The 17,670-nt window shown below is 41.2% G+C and overlaps 1 protein-coding gene across 4 annotated transcripts in view; it reads right to left on the bottom strand.

Annotated features, from left to right (window-relative positions):
• CERS5 (ceramide synthase 5) overlaps positions 1-16,959 on the bottom strand; it is a 33,658-nt gene extending 16,699 nt beyond the window's left edge. Inside the window, exons 1-5 of one of the 4 annotated variants that reach the window (XM_070937817.1) lie at positions 16,707-16,959; positions 6,991-7,096; positions 5,563-5,693; positions 4,764-4,821; positions 3,768-3,818 (exon numbers count right to left, since the gene is read on the bottom strand). In XM_070937817.1, coding sequence (XP_070793918.1) covers positions 3,768-3,818; positions 4,764-4,821; positions 5,563-5,693; positions 6,991-7,096; positions 16,707-16,873 — 513 coding nt within the window. In that variant the 5' untranslated portion in view covers positions 16,874-16,959. Of the gene's footprint in view, positions 1-3,767; positions 3,819-4,763; positions 4,822-5,558; positions 5,694-6,990; positions 7,097-16,706 lie in introns of those variants that run through there. The other 3 variants (XM_070937814.1, XM_070937816.1, XM_070937815.1) reach the window with 3 other exon arrangements.
• Between the last annotated feature and the right edge of the window lie 711 nt (positions 16,960-17,670).

The raw sequence follows: 17,670 nt of genomic DNA, 5'->3' as shown, positions 1-17,670 counted from the left end.
TACAGTGGGGCAAAAAAGTATTTAGTCAGCCACCAATTATGCAAGCTCTCCCACTTAAAAAGATGAGAGAGGCCTGTAATTGTCATCATAGGTAGACCTCAACTATGAGAGACAAAATGAGAAAACAAATCCAGACAATCACATTGTCTGATTTGGAAAGAATTTATTTGCAAATTATGGTGGAAAATAAATATTTGGTCACCTACAAACAAGCAAGATTTCTGGCTCTCACAGACCTGTAACTTCTTCTTTAAGAGGCTCCTCTGTACTCCACTCATTACCTGTATTAATGGCACCTGTTTGAACTTGTTATCAGTATAAAAGACACCTGTCCACAACCTCAAACAGTCACACTCCAAACTCCACTATGGTGAAGACCAAAGAGCTGTCGAAGGACACCAGAAACAAAATTGTAGACCTGCACCAGGCTGGGAAGACTGAATCTGCAATAGGCAAGCAGCTTGGTGTGAAGAAATCAACTGTGGGAGCAATAATTAGAAAATTGAAGACATTACAAGACTACTGATAATCTCCCTCGATCTGGGGCTCCACGCAAGTTCTCACCCCGTGGGGTCAAAATGATCACAAGAACGGTGAGCAAAAATCCCAGAACCACACAGGGGGACCTAGTGAATGACCTGCAGAGAGCTGGGACCAAGGTAACAAAGGCTACCATCAGTAACACACTACGCCGCCAGGGACTCAGATCCTGCAATGCCAGACGTGTCTGCTTAAACCAGTACATGTCTGGGCCCGTCTGAAGTTTGCTAGAGAGTATTTGGATGATCCAGAAGAGGATTGGGAGAATGTCATATGGTCAGATGAAGCCAAAGTAGAACTGTTTGGTAGAAACACAACTCGTCGTGTTTGGAGGAGAGAGAATGCTGAGTTGCATCCAAAGAACACCATACCTACTGTGAAGCATGGGGATGGCAACATCATGCTTTGGGGCTGTTTCTCTGCAAAGGGACCAGGACGACTGATCTGTGTACAGGAAAGAATGAATGGGGCCATGTATCATCAGATTTTGAGTGCAAACCTCCTTCCATCAGCAAGGGCATTGAAGATGAAATGTGGCTGGGTCTTTCAGCATGACAATGATCCCAAACACACTGCCCGGGCAACGAAGGAGTGGCTTCGTAAGAAGCATTTCAAGGTCCTGGAGTAGCCTAGCCAGTCTCCAGATCTCAACCCCATAGAAAACCTTTGGAAGGAGTTGAAAGTCCGTGTTGCCCAGCGACAGCCCCAAAACATCACTGCTCTAGAGGAGATCTACATGGATGAATGGGCCAACATACCAGCAACAGTGTGTGCCAACCTTGTGAAGACTTACAGAAAACGTTTGACCTCTGTCATTGCCAACAAAGGATATATAACAAAGTATTGAGATGAACTTTTGATATTGACCAAATACTTATTTTCCACCATAATTTGCAAATAAATTCATTCCAAATCAGACAATGTGATTGTCTGGATTTGTTTTCTCATTTTGTCTCTCATAGTTGAGGTCTACCTATGATGACAATTACAGGCCTCTCTCATCTTTTTAAATGGGAGAACTTGCACAATTGGTGACTAAATACTTTTTTGCCCCACTGTAGGTGGTTTGTTAAACCTTTTCAATCATAAAGTTCAGTATCTCTACCAATGCTGCAGTTACACAGTGCTAGCTCAGAATTTTATTAGGAAAAAAAAATGTTGGAAATGACATTTATAGTCAGCACAAACTCCACAGCACCTAAACTAAATTATCCTATAACAGCATTTATGTATTAATTTAATTTATATGCCACCCATCTCATGATCAAGTGAGTACAGCAGTTTACAACATCATAAAAATATAAAAACATTAAATTAGCATTAATTAGCAGAGTCGTGCTGAGGATTTTGTGCAATTCCTGCATGATAAAGTTGCTCGGATTCAGGAAGGCTTGGACTCCGACTGGGTGAGTCCAGGGGGGTAGACGGGGGGAGGTCTTGAGAATATTATCTGGGAGGAGTTTGATCCTGTGGCTCCAGTGGATGTGGACAGGGTTCTGGGTAAGATTAGTGCTGCCACATGTTTATTGGACCCGTGTCCCTCCTGGTTGGTACTGGCCTCCCGGGAGGTTACACAAGGCTGGCTCCAGGGGATTATAAATGCTTCTCTGAATGAGGGTGCCTTTCCCGCCGCCTTGAAAGAGGTGGTGGTGAGGCCCCTCAGCAAGAAGCCATCCCTGGACCCGGCTGAATTAGCCAACTACCGTCCAGTCTCCAACCTTTGTTTTGTGGCGAAGATTGTTGAGAGTACGGTGGTATGACAGCTTCCCCAGTACCTGGATGAAGCATCTATCTGGACCCGTACCAGTCGGGCTTCAGGCGGGGGTACAGCACAGAAACGGCATTGGTCGCATTGGTGGATGATCTCTGGAGGGCTCAGGACAGGGGTTGTTCCTCTGTCCTGGTTCTATTAGATCTCTCACCATGGTATCATGCTGCAGCTGTTGAGAGGGTTAGGAATAGGGGGCACCGTGCTGCAGAGGTTCTCCTCCTTCCTCTCTGACCGCTCGCAGTTTGTGTTGGCAGGGGGGCAGAGGTCGACCTCGCGGCGCCTCGCTTGGGGAGTGCCGCAAGGGTCTGTCCTCTCACCCCTTCTGTTCAACATTTATGTGAAGCCGCTGGGCGAGATCATCCGTGGTTTTGGGCTGAGAGTTCATCAGTACGCTGATGATACTCAGCTATACGTCTCCACCCCAGACCACCCCAATGATGCCCTTGATGTGATGTCCCGCTGCGTGGAGGCCATGCGGGTCTGGATGGGGAGAAATAGGCTCAGACTCAACCCTGCCAAGACCGAGTGGCTGTGGCTCCCAGCGTCCCGATATAGTCAGCTGGTGCCATCGCTGACTATTGGGGGTGAATCTTTGCCCCCCACAGAGAGGGCTCGTAATCTGGGTGTCCTCCTAGACGCACGGCTGTCTTTAGAAGAGCATATGACGGCCATGGCCAGGGGGGCTTTTTATCAGGTTTGCCTGATTCGCCAGTTGCGGCCCTTTCTGGACCGGGACGCCTTGCGCACAGTCATTCACACCCTGGTCACCTCCTATGGGGCTCACCCACCTACATGGGGCTCCCCTTGAAGAGCACTGGTCCAGAATGTGCCCGCGCGGATGGTTAGGGGCGCGACTCGTTGTGCCCACATGACACCCCTCCTGCGCAAGCTGCACTGGTTCCCAGTGGTCTTCCGGGTACGATTCAAGGTGTTGGTCACCACCTTTAAAGCGCTCCATGGCTTAGGACCTGGGTACCTTCGAGACCGACTTCTGCCACCAGTAGCCTCCCACCGGCCAGTCCGCTCCCACAGAGAGGGGCTCCTCAGGGTGCGATCGGCCAAGGTATGTCGGCTGGCGACACCCAGGGGGAGGGCCTTCTCTGTGGGAGCTCCTGCCCTGTGGAATGTACTGTCCCCTGAATTGCGCAAGATCTCCGACTTCCGTGTATTTCGCTGTGCTCTCAAGACCCTGCTGTTCCGGCAGGCCGGGCTATCAATGTAAAGGATTTTAAATTGGGTGTTTTAAATTTTTGGGTTTTAATTTGGCCGAAATTATTTAATAATTTTAATTATTTTTTAAGTGATGTCTGTATATTTTTGTGTTTTTAATAGGCTGTACACCGCCCTGAGTCCTTCAGGAGAAGGGCGGTATAGAAATAAAATTATCATCATCACATCATCACCACCATCACCATCACCATCATCATTATTAAATATTATTAAAGAAAATGGATACCTGATAAGGATAGTTATACCAGCATTGTCGTGTATCCCAAAACCAGGGTGACTACAATAAAAAGAAAAATAGAGTAATACAGAGCGCACTTATCAGCAGGATTTTAACATCTAAATGGTTGCTTCAGAAAGATATTTTGGTTTCTTAGTTTAACTAATTAACTAAGTGTTTTCTTATACTTAAATATCAAGTTACTTATTTCCTTTAAATTATTCATACAGCCCTATCAACAAACATTAGATTTTAAAGGTATGACATCTCCCATAATCGGACAGCAATGACAGTTTCACCAAATTTTAATGTATTTATAGGATTTGTTGTTAGTTATGAAGTCGTGTCCGACCCATCGCAACCCCATGGACAACATTCCTCCAGGCCTTCCTGTCCTCTACCATCCTGAGTTCATTTAAGCTCACACCTACTGCCACCATCCAACCACCTCATTCTCTGTCATCTCCTTCTTCTTTTGCCCTCAATCTTTCCCAACATTAGACTCTTATCCAGTGAGTCCTTCCTTCTTAGGTGGCCAAAGTATTTGAATTTCATCTTCAGGATCTGGCCTTCTAAAGAACAGTCAGGGTTGAGCTCCTCTAGGACTGATCAGTTTGATCGCCTTGCAGTCCAAGGGATATGATAAATTATATCTAATCTCAGCATTTTCTTTAATCCACCAAAAAGCAATATGTAAGTATAATGCTTTAATAAATGAATTACATGCAGATACATTCATATAAGACACTGGGAAATTTATATCTTTGAGTGCTAAAGATCTGTAAGGAATAATATATTGCAAATCTCAAACAAGTCCTTCTGGTTCTATAATAAAAAATATAAATGCATTTCTATGACAAAGCATAACTGAAAGCTACTTTTCCAGTTCTATTAAGATAATTAAATAAAAACTGAGCATCCAAATAAAAACACCAAGCATCAACTCTTGCTATTAAATTATTATCATTTCATTTAGCATAATTTAAAGATGTCAAACATACTCACCGACCAAAGAAATCTGAGTCCATATATAAAAATAGATAAATAAAATGTAAGCCTCCACCTAGAATTAAAAAACAAGAATATATGGCATACAAATATTGATCTAGTAAGAGCCAAAAACACGTTATAAGAAAGTAAATCTATCTTCATGCTAAGAGAAAATGTTTGCCCAATCAAAATTTCAGATTCAAAATGTCTTCAATTTTTGAAAACTCTTATTATTTATCAAATAGATTTGGAGGTCAAATAAGAGTCTCACTCACCTATGGTATATATCTTGGGGAAGTAGTCATTGAGGAAGAGAGGCAGAAACCATAGAGGTAGCAGGCAGGAAGGCAAAATGCTCAGATACTATAGTGATACAAGCCATGCATTAAAAAAGTGAGAAAATAAATTTAAGTAGGACAGAAAAGAACAGAGACAAGAGTCTATAAAAAAGTCAAGTGAATGCTTAGGAAAATAACCCCAGACAGTAAAAGACAACTTGATAAAGACACAAATTCTGCAAAGAAATAGATAGATGCTTTTATAGCTATTCTACTGAATAACTCAGAAGAGATAGCATTAACTAAGATGTACACAGTTTGGATAATGTGAAAGAGATCCAGATATAGGATTGTGTCTTCAACAGTTCTTTCTGTTGAGTGGGTCTTTATCACTCTAAGTATCCCTATTGGTATAAATATTTTAAAGATACTATTTTTATATTATACATTACTAATTTTAAAGTCTGAAATTCTATTTGATATTTACTTTTAAAATAAAGAATTGAAAGTCTAAGATTTGAATTACACAAACCTACATGCTCTCACAGAACTTTGTAAGGATGCTTGGTTTATCCTGGTTCCTCCGGTGACGAAACCATCGCTGGATTTTTCGGACATCCCAATCTAGTTGTTTTGACAAACCTTCTAATTGTCTTGCATCTGGACACTAGGAGATGATCAAACAGATATAAAAAAAGCTTTTTTTTTGCTTCTTATCAAATTTCTAAAATAGGTTCTTCCCATTTCTGCCCAATTGTCCTTCAGTCTGCAACCTGCTGGATATTATCTGGAACTATATGTTTTGCTCAGAAAGGCAAACAGAGGAAATACTCAGTCTGAGAAACAAAGTCCTTGCACAATTGTACCAGAAAAAGTTCCAATTATGTTCAAGTACAGGCAGTCCTCAACTTATGACAATTGAGCCCAAAATTTCTGTTGCTAACCGAGACAGTTTAGTGAATTTTACTCCATTTAATAATCTTTCTTGCCACAATAAGTGAATCACTGCAATAGTTAAGTTAGTAACACAATTGTAAAGTGAATATATAGCTTTCTCATTGACTTTGTGTGTCAGAAGGTCACAAAAGGTGATTACATGACCCAGGACATGGCAACCTTCATAAATATGAGCCAGTTGCCAAGCACCCAAATTTTGATCACATGATCATGGGAATGCTGCAATGGTTGTAAGTATGAAAAATGGTAATAAGTCACTTTTTTCAGTGCTGTTGTAACTTTGAACAGGCACCAAACTAATGGTTGTAAGTTGAGGGCTACCTATATATTCAGTACTGCTGAAGTCTTTTCTCCACAATTACAGACACTTCTCCAAGGAAAACATTGTGATTACTCTATCTGCAATTTTCTCAGCAAAATTTGGATGTAAAGCTCAGGCAGAGGTATGGGGTTTTGTTTTTTGGCTGTCTGTGGAGGTGGGTTTCAAGTCCCTTGTTGCAGTAGGTAAAAATCTTATTTCTCTACTAAGCAAAAATGATATAGGGCAGCACCAGCTATGATATATAGCATAAACAGTATAAAGACTATAGATGCGCAAAAGAAGCACTGACTGTATTTGCAGGTTCCGCATAAGCAGAAAGAAGCCTACACAAAAAACTTCCTTTCCCCCTCAATCTAATGCAGCTAGAAATCCTTGGTTTAAGAATAATTAGTTATTAAATATTTATTGGTCTCTTACAACATACAGATACAATATGAGTCTGAGGTTGAGAGAGGGCAGGGAATAGACAGTAACAAAAACAAAAGAATGAATTAAAGGAATGAATTAAAAGATAAAAGTATTATTTAGACCAACTTAAATTAAATAATTAAAAGCTTACATACTTCTTCCATACTACAACAATTCAGCAATAAGAAAAGAATACCGAACCATTTTATACCATAGCATTGCCCCAAGGAACTAGTATGCAAAATAATAATGCAGAACAATTTGACTTCTCACTTACTTTAGTGATGGATGTAAACACTTTTTCTAAAATTGCATTGGGTTGAGCTCTGTGAGGTCCACTGTCTTGAATGTCAAAATGCACAGCACAGGGTTTGGCAAGAAACCTGGGGACCCAATTCCAGAGAAACAATCATACACAAAATACTACCAATATCATGAAAAGGTAATGTGAACATTTAAACATTCTCATTTACATGTTGGACATCGCAACAATAGTTAAGAGCTCACCCACATGAAATTTAAAATGTTAAAATTTCAGGACGTTTTATTTCTAAGGATTTTAAAACATGAAACCCAACTTTTCTAAAGTCTAAATTATTTGGTTAAAATGTTATGAACCACCACTTACACTTAATCATTAATAATCTTTTAATTCATCACACTGTCTACTTGAAGACTATAATTTTTTATTTTTTATTTTACTTCAAATTTATATACCGCCCGTCTCCCTAGGGACTCAGGGCAGTGTACAGCCAAATAAAAACACATAATAAATACATTAAGAACAGATTAAAAGGAAATATCTCAATTTGGCCCAAAATTTAAAAAGACAAACAAATTTAAAATCATTTAAAAAATTTGTTAGGCCAGCCCGGCTTGTTGGAAAAGGTAGGTTTTAAGGGCACGGTGGAAGGCACGGAGGTCTTGGATTCTCCTTATCTCTGGGGGCAGCTGATTCCAGAGGGTGGGAGCCCCCACAGAGAAGGCCCTCCCCCTGGGGGTCCCCAGCCTGCATTGCTTGGCTGATGGCACCCCGAGGAGGCCCTCTCTGTGGGAGCACATGGGTCGATGGGAGGTCGTCGGTGGCAGAAGGCGGTCTCAAAGATAACTAGGTCCTATGCCATGGAGCGCTTTAAAAGTGGTAACCAACACCTTGAAGCGCACCCGGAAGACCACTGGGAGCCAGTGCAGCTCGCGCAGGAGCGGTGTTATGCGGGAGCGCCATGCAGCTCCCATAATTACCCGCGCGGCCGCATTCTGGACCAGTTGGAGCCTCCGGGTGCTCCTCAAGGGGAGCCCCATGTAGAGAGCGTTGCAGTAGTCCAGGCGAGAGGTGACAAGGGCATGAGTGACTGTGCACACGGAATCCCGATCAAGAAAGGGGCGCAACTGGCGGATCAGGCGAACCTGACAAAAGGTCCCCTTGGCAACAGCCGTCAGATGTTCCTCCAAGGACAGCTGCGTATCCAGGACACCCAGATTGCGCATATACAATGTAACTATTTTAAAATTTCTGTCTATAACAAGAGTTTTAAAGACAATTTACTTCATCTTCATGGGCAACAGAGGGGAGAAATCCCATAAACAGCCTTTCCAAGAAATGTGCTCTATAATAATGCCATTGGTAGTGGGAAGATCCAAGTGAAGCAGTTCTATCCAAAACTATGTAGGACATTTAAACTACAAAATTGTGTCTGGAATATAAAGGAGACCCTATAATAGTCTGCAGAGCGCTCAAGTCTAGCTGTAATATTTAGCTACTGCAGTTTCCAAACACATTCCAGAGAGCCTTTCCCTAAGATATACCCAATGTCATCTTACTTTCTGCTTTTAGTTTCTGCTGCTTTAAGATGGGAACTGGTGTAATTCTTACTGCTGCTCTTATGTTTTTGATTGGCTTTAACCTAATTGTGGATGTTTTAGTTTTTGAACATGTAGGTTTCAAGCTAGTGAGAATCGTTTTGATTGCAGTTAACAGATGCGCTGTTCTTTCATATATGCCTATTCCTCTCTTTTTGTCCTATCTATTCTTCTTGAATAAAATATATTCTAAGTTCTTATAGTTCACTCATGAAATTCATCCCACCTGCTTTCAATAATACCTGCTAAAACATGTTTGTCTCTCTGCACTAAGACATATGCACATTGTAAGCCGCCCTGAGTCTCCGGAGAAGGGTGGCATATAAATCAAATTATAAAAAATAAATAAAAAAAAAATAGATCTTGTTTGTTTTCCATGCCGTCAATTTGTATAAGAACAAGGGAATCTTTGGATCATATAACTGGACTAGTCCTTCTTTTGTTTACAAGCTCTTTTTTCAATGCCTCCATATGTTGCCTATTCTTCCAAGTCCCAATTCTTGACACTAATGTTTTCCAGCATTTCCCGTTTCCCCACAGGGTTGTTTTAAAGGCCCCCCCCCTCCAAAAATAAGATTTACAGGGCACCTTCCAAAATATATTCTTTCTAGTTTTCTTGCTTGGAATTTCGCATTTCAGAAATGCATTTCATCAAAGAACCCAAACTATTTATACGGGCATCATCTCCACAGTCAGTTGTTTATTTCCAATTCTTCTTCCTGAATCCTATTATTTGGCAGGGTGGAATAAATAAGATACACCTTGTGCCTCTGTTTCCTTTATCTTCCTGCCCAATATATCAGTGCCTTAAAGTGTCTTCAAGGCTGTCATTTGTTTCCACATGGATCTACAGGAAGAAATATTTGTCAAGAGCCTTTGCAGAATCTTCAGAGAAGATTTCCTTAATCACTAAATGTTGTTCTTCATTCAGCAGTCTAAAAACATCAACGGTGAAGCCCTGGAATTTATTCAGTAACTGCAGAGTATAATAACCCTCCTAAGAGGATTGGACATTTATGTTACATTCTTCTGCTTCTTTGCCCCATTGCTTGGTTTTCTCCTTTCTTTTTGGAGGATTCTTGGTGTCGTTATCCCCTTCACAAGCCATGCCTATGACTGATTTATTAATTCTCCATCTTCCCTGATAAACTGAATGCAGTGGATAATAGGGTATTTAAGCAGTGTGTGAGTTAAAACAAGAATATGAATGGGCAATGAATGAAAATGGATTATATAAAAAGTGACGAAATATGAAGAAATATATTGATTAAATGGAGACAATGGACTGAATTCCAAACAAATATACGTGGGAAAGGAGAAGGGAGGGCCAAGAAAATTGTGGCTGGTTGCGGCTGATGAAATCCTCAAAAAAAGAGCAGTGAAAAGCTTAAAGAATAAAAGCCAATCTATGAAGGAGAACATCTTTTTAATAGCAATATTATTAAAAATTGCAATTGAAAAGATAAAATTACAAAATAAAAAAATAGAAAAATAATGAAACGTCTATTTTTAACTTTGATCAAATAAGCCAAATTTATATTCCTTTTTACTTTTTAAATTTTTGACCCTTAAAGCTTTCAAATAGTGTTCTAGAACTTTTTTTTCATGTTTTGTTCCTTCTCATAAAATTCTTCAATCCTTTAATAAGTTTCTTTTGTAATCCCAATATAGGAAAGTTATCCAAGTCACTTTTTTGGTTTGTTATTTTAATTATTAAGATATCAACTGGTTTCATTTGTCTATCCAATGTAGCATCCTTTTCCATATCATTCTTGTTACCTGTCATTTTTAAATCCGCTTTCAGATTAGTCTCAGTCTTGCCCAGTAAAAGTTGTTCCTCTTCTAAACATACTGTATTTTTCGGTGTATAAGGCACACCTTTTTACCCCCAAAAAGGGGATGAAAATCTGGGTGCGTCTTATACACCGAATGTAGCCCTGCCAACCCATCGGCCCCCACCCTTTGGCCATTTTTGAGCAGTTCCAGGCGGCGGGGATCTGGGTCGGGGCACAGCCTGAGGAACAAACCTCTTCGGGACGGTCTGGGGGGGGGGAAATCTGCCTGGCAGCTTCGGGGAACAAGGCAGGTGCCACGATTTGCGGCTGGTCACCCCTCTGGCCGCCCAGCGGGTAGCTCAGAGCAGACAATGTTCGCGATGACTTCACTCCCCAGCAATGTGAGGAGCCGCCGCTGCCGCTGCCTAAACCTTCTCCGCACCCAGGAGCCAAGCCGAGACGAACAGGAGCTCCTAAAGTAAAATGCCCCTCCTTTCCAGCCACCGCTGCCTGGATTCCCCAATCCAATTTTCAGAGCCGCGTTTCAGGCGGTGGGCGGCCAGTTCCCCTGCAATGTGCAGCGGGGGAACTGGGAACCATTTTGGATTTGGGGTGGGGATTGCAGTGCTGCCGCCTAAAAGTGCTTTTCTTCCCATTGCACATTCCTATTGCCACGTGGCTCTGCAATGTGAAAGAAAACAGACATTTTATGCCTCACAAGTTACAAAAAAGAACAAAACCTGTTGTCTAATATCTCCTAGTGGTCAGTAGTGATAATCACTGTATAGTATTAAAAGTTATACAACCCTAGATCTGAAGCTTCTAGTAGAAAGTCCAGACAAATTTAGCTCTTTAGCTCTTCTTTGAGAATGGAAACAAATAAGTTATATCACTCACCGCCTATAAATTAACATTTGTACACAGTGTATGTATAGTACCTAGCCTCATAAAGCCTTCTGCAATCAGTCAAGAGAAAATAGTAACTGTTCTTTTTCAGAATCCTTATCAAGACAGAGTAACTTTCACAAGCTGAGTTTAACAACATCAGTTATTGCTAACTACAATAACACATACAGCAGAAATATGTCACAGAGACCACTGCAGCAGGTTTGTTCATAAGGTTCTCTCTCTTTGACAATTATCTGGCAACTGGGAATTGCACTGAATATGTCATGATATTTAAAACATCTATTATTATGGGGTTCCGAGCAGTTTGCAGTACATTTCTGAGATTTATTCATTTATTCTATGTGCATACCTACAAATCAATAAAGTTTAAAATGCTGGTTCTGATATGTAAAGGCCTAAGAACATGTTCTACAAATGAGAGTCCACTCTGAGGAGCTGCTTCAAATGCATCTTATTCTGAGACGATATGTTATCAAAAAGACTAAATGAATATTCAGTGTAATTTCCAAGGCAGGGATTCTCTCAAGGGCATCTTTCCCTTTGTGTGAATGTGTGGGAGGTGAGGATAAAATAGAGAAAAACAGACACCATTCAGAGAGAGGAATCAGGACCTTTTTAATAATGTTCTGTCTTCAGAATTTTTTTCCTTGAAGAGGTTTTCATGGCATTTGCTTTCTTTTTTTTTTTTTTTGCACCTAGTATACATCTTGGCATGCCTTGCAGTTTGGGACTTTTAAAAATCTATTTCAGGTAATCCTCGATTTACGACCATAATCGAACCCCAAATTTCTGTTGCTAAGTGAGACATTTGCTAAGTGAGTTTTCCCCATTTTAGAACCCTTCTTGCCACAGTTATTAAATGAATCATTGCAGCTGTTAAGTTAGTAACACGGTTGTTAAGTGAATCTGGCTTTCCCAAATATTGACTGCTTGCCCGAAGGTTGCAATAGGTGATCACATGATCCTGGGACACTGCAACTGTCAAGCATCTGAATTTTGATCACGTGACCAAGGGATGCCACAATAGTCATAAGTGTAAAAAACAGTCATAAGTCACTTTTTCAACACTGTTGTAACTTTGAATGATCATTAAACAAACCATTGTAAGTCAAGGACTACCTGTAATTAGTGCATTAAATTAGCCTGTGTGTTTGTGTGTTTTGTTTTGATCTTTATTATTCGACAACAAACATTACAAATTCAAATGAGCAAAATGAAAAATATACAATGTGACAGGGACAATAGGCACTTTAGTGCACTTAGGCAGATCCTCTTAAGAATCTCTTTAAATTTTTAAATTAAATGCGAGGTCCACACAAGTTAAGAGAATTAAAACTGTGAAAGGCAGTAGCTGAGACAACTGAATCGGGTAAGATATTCCAGACTTTGACAACTCTGTTATAAAAATTTATTTTTTTACAATCAAAATTAAACTTTTAACATTATAGGCTAAACTGAAGGCTGATCAATAATTGAATATCCTAACTGAACTTTTTTTAAAAAAACCCATACTATAATAGCAATAAAATTCATGGCACCAATAGTGAATCATCTGTATTAACCGCGCAGAAATGGAGGTTTTCTAATTTCCTAAGGAAGTTAAGGTCAACATGCAGATTTAGTGTTTTGCTCCCAGTTGGGCAACGTGTTACCTCCCTGTTCTCCATAATAAGTTAAGAACAATTAACATTTTGTATTCTTCCTTAGTGTACAAGTTCTAATTTAATGAGGAATTTGATAGCATGTAATATATTTGCTATTTTTTCTTCTATTTAAACAAAATGGAAATAGAAAACTAATCTTAACACTTTCCACCAAACAGATTTTAATATAGACATAATATTCTATCTCAGTAGAGAACTGCCAATTAGCTCTAAATAAAATCAAGAAGCAGTTTGATGCTCTCTGTCTCTCGTCTCTCTCTCTCTCTCTCTTTGTCTCTGTCCCCCCCCCTCCATCTCACAGAGTTGTCAGGAAAATAGGAAGCAAGGAGGACATGAGACATGAAGATTAAAAAAATTGCACCTTTTGTAGCATTCCCCTACATTTATAATTATGTTTTTTTTTTAATTTGATTTATATGCCGCCCTTCTCCGGAGACTCAGGGCGGCTTACAATGTGCTCAGCAATAGCCTTCATCCTTTTGTATATTTATATAAAGTCAGCTTATTGCCCCCACAACTGGGTCCTCAATTTAACCTACCTTAGAAAGGATGGAAGGCTGAGTCAACCTTGAGCCTTGGCGAGATTCGAACCTGCAGTAATTGCAGGCAGCTGGTCTTAATAACCAGCTTAATAACAGGGTGCCTTAGACCACTGTACTACCAAGGCTCTTTTGTTTGTGCATTAAGGGATCTTCCTGAAGCTTTAGAAAATATTGCGGTGAAAATTTTTTCTTACATCAAAAATACTGAGTATGTGTCATAATAAAATAACAAATCTCCATTGTCCTAAGAGGGGGGAAATATCTTTTGTCACTCTGAGTTAATTTACCAGTAGATTGGTAAAACCTCAAAAAATGAAGTTTCATAACAGCAAAACATTTTCCCATCACAGAAAATGTAATTGCCTTTCTAAAAACTGTGAAACAAATTGCCAGTGCCACTACATGCATTACCTATCATATTATTCCCTTTCAATATAAGCAACACTACGTAAATGCAGAAAAGATATAATAAGAAATAGTGAGAAAAAAATTCAAATCATAAGCTAAAAACAATGAAAGAAAATACTAAATCTACTGTACACCAACACCATTCACTACATGTTTCCACACCCTTCTATTCCAACCAAAATGCTGAAGTTGCTTTCCCAAGATTTCAGTTTGATGACTGAAAACAATGGAAGGAAACAATACAGCTCAGCAAAGTTGTTAGGTATTAGTTGATTTAAGTATAGTATCTCCGTTTTACATTGTTACCTGATAAAAGCCTTTCCTAAAATGTACTGAAATCAGTTTCAGGATAAATATAAGTTCATATTTGAAAAATTCAGCTGGATACAAATAACTATAAAATTTTAGTAATAAATGTACTTTTCAAAAGAAAACTGGCTTCAAAATTTTCAGTACTCCTCACAGTGTGTGTATCAGAGAGGAATCTCTATAGCCCTTTGGCTGTTGCTAAACTACGACTCCCAGGACTCATTATTTGCCAGGATGTGGCTAGGATTGCTGGAAGTTGCCATTCATGCCATAGATCTTTCTTGTGAGTGGGAAAAAAATAACTGGAAACAGAAAACTACAAAATAGAATTCTAAGCTTTCTCTTGGCATGCCAATTTTCTATATATACATATTAAATGTTTGATATGAATAAAAATAAGACGTAAAATTTTCTACCTATAATTTGCTGTAAAAGCTGAAACAGCTGTATTATTAAAGTGTTATTACAATACAGGTAGTCCTTGACTTATGACCACAATTGAGCCCAACATTTCTGTTGCTAAGTGAAACATTTGTAAAATGAGTTTTGCCCCATTTTATGACCTTTCTTGCTGCGTTTGTTAAATGAATTACTGCAGTAGTAACTGCAGTAGTAACAGCCATGTTAGTAACATGGTTCTTAAGTGAATCTGGCTTCCCTATTGACTTTCCTTGTCAGAAAGACATGGGATACTGCAACCATCATAAAAACAAGTCAGGTGCCAAGTGTCTGAATTTTGATCACATGACCACGGGGATGCTGCAACAGTAGGTTGAAAAAAGGTCATGTTATTTTTTTCAGTGCCATTGCAACTTTGAAGGGTCACTAAACAAATTTTAAGTCAAGGACTGCCTGTATGTTTATTACTCTATTTCTAAAAGTACAGCTTGATTTACACTAATAAAAATAACATAAAACAGAAATACTTTACATGAGAAAAATGCATGTTCAGTCCCAAACCAGAAAATGAAGGGATTGCCAATCCAGTTTAAACTACAGTTAACAGTCCAATTTATAGCTGTTGTTTATTAACCATTATACCAGATCACTATTTGAACAATAAATGTTCTCATGTAAATCACAATTTCAAATAGTTATAAACACATTTTATTCCATGCGTATTTTGGGAACAGGGCATTTTCAACAAAAATTAATTCCTAAAATTAATTAATTCCTACATCAGAAAATGTAACACAAGAAAGAACATAAAAGTACGGCAGTGTCTCAGATCTCATAAACCAAACATTCAGACATAGAAGAAAAGAGAATGAGTCCAATTGTGAGCTCTGCATTGCTTCCTAGCAGCCACAAAGTGGGTCATCAAGGCCCATGACAGTCTTGGCCCAGATATGTATCATATCTTGAGACCAACATGCACTGCCTTCTCTTGAGGAATTAATTACAAGAACACTTAACCAAAAACAGCGCATCAACGCCCTCACAAAAATGTATCTATGGCCTGCACAGTTTTAATTAAACTTGGGCTTTAACAAATCATTTCATAAATTAGAGGGCTCTCTCTCTCTCCTCCCCACCATCTTTACATTCCTGTTTTCTGTATCTATCCTGTTTAATCCTTTCCTTTCCACCCTGATTTTTCAGCACATATCTAATCTTAAAACACTGAAAAACTCAATGAAGAAAGAAAAAAAAAGCGCACATCTTCTGGTCTGCAAAGTATCTAAAACTTTTTTTTTTTTAAAAAAAACCTGACTTCACCTTCATCAATAATGAATGTTGAGACAAACAGCAAGAAGTCTAGAGACAGATTCAGTTGCAAAGTTCGACTGGGTGGGGGGGCACTCGAGTTCAAATTCCCACCCCACCCCACCCCCCAATGAAGGTCTAAGGTCATCTCCAAGCCCTCTTTCTCTCAGCCCAACTTCACCTTTCAGGATAGGTGCAGTGTAAGATTTTTTTTTAAAAAAAAACCGCCAGCTAGATGCGAACCTTCCCCCTTTTGCTTTCCTTTTGGGGGGTATCGAAACTAAATAAACGAAGCCAGGTTCGTCTTTGCAGGGCGGGCTGAGCAACTCGGCCGACACTACCAGAAGGGAATCCGGCAGCACGTTTCCGACGATCGCGTGTTTACGACCATTCATCGAAATTTATTAGGGGAAGGTTGTCATTCGGAGGACTCGCCCGGATGCTTTGCCACCGCAGACCCAGGCACAGGCTGCGACCGTGGCCGACTCGAGCGAATCCACTGAACAAGCCAGGAGGAGGGACGAGTGCTCGCTCCGCAGTCCCGGGAAGGAAGGAAGGAAGGAAGGGAAAAAAAAAAAACCAGCCTCGCCCCGAACCTCTCCGACAAGTCAAGAGAAGGAAGTCAAGAGTCAGACACCGCTACCGCCCACCACCCACTTAACCGGAACCGTGAGGGGCGGTCTGTCAGGCGGAAGCTTGTCCCCCCCCCCCGACCCAAACCTTCAGCCCCGCGTGGGGCGGGGTCGGTCGGCCACGGCCACCCCAGCTCCTCATCCCACACCCGGCCTTGCGCCGGCCACCTCCCCCGCCTATCGTTACCTCTCGAAGAAGTGCCTTAAAACCAAAAGGCCGGCGGCTAGCGGGAGCGCCGCCACAAGGTGACCGGCGCGGTATCCCTCGGGGTTCTGTCGCTCCAAATCGGCCCAAGTCACGTTGACCGGAAGCCAGAAGCGCTCGTTCCACAGCCAGGCTGCCGCGACCGCCATTTTCCCACCCACCCCCCCAACACTCGGCGCCCGCCCGGGCTCTGGCTCTTTCCAGCAGCGGCCGCCGCCACCACCAGAATGTCTCGACTGCCGCCGCCGGCGCGAGGAAAAAAAAAAAAAGAGATCGCGAGCGAGGGGGTGGGGCCTGGGCAGTCCCCGCCCATCTAGCTTCCCCGAGAGAAGAGGTCAAAGCCGACGCCCCTTTCTTCACCCCTTCGGTACCGTTAGGAAGAGCAGGGCGCATGCGCCTCGTTGACGCTAAGACGGCGGGCGGGAGGAATTTTGAGGCTGAGATATGGGGGGGGAGTGGGGGGGAAGGGAAGCCGGGGTGAGGAGCTAAGGGATGGGGCTCCGCTGAGCATCTGAGGCGGCTGTGTGTGTGTGTGTGTGTGTGTGTGTGTGTGTGTGTTGGCGCGTAGCCCGCGGTGGGCGGTGGGGTTGGCCGACCTCGACTGAATTCCGAAGTTGCAACTCGGGGGGAAAAAAGAAAAAAAAAAAAACATCTCGCAGGAAGACAGCGGGGAAACTGTCCGTGGGAGTTGCATGACTTAGTTTCTGACTTTTACAGCTTTAGCTGTTCCACCCAATTTGATAAGCGGTTCCCTCACTTCTTCATTCATGAAAACTCTTGGAAAGGAGAATGACCGGGACTGAATTGCATGACACACACCGGTTTATCCTCTTCGATGCGAAGAAACGTCTATGGGCACGACTTGAGCCAACCGCGTGGCTGCTTCAGCGTGTCATCCGGTCCACGCTGAGATCCTTTAGGAGTTTAGGAGCAACATCCAAGAGCA

Source organism: Pituophis catenifer, unplaced genomic scaffold (genome assembly GCF_029215685.1).
Source record: "Pituophis catenifer annectens isolate HBS135680 unplaced genomic scaffold, rPitCat1.0.hap2 SCAF_2, whole genome shotgun sequence".
Lineage (NCBI taxonomy): Eukaryota > Metazoa > Chordata > Lepidosauria > Squamata > Colubridae > Pituophis > Pituophis catenifer.
Note: the sequence above shows the minus strand (reverse complement) of the source record. Positions and strands in the feature narration are given on the sequence as shown.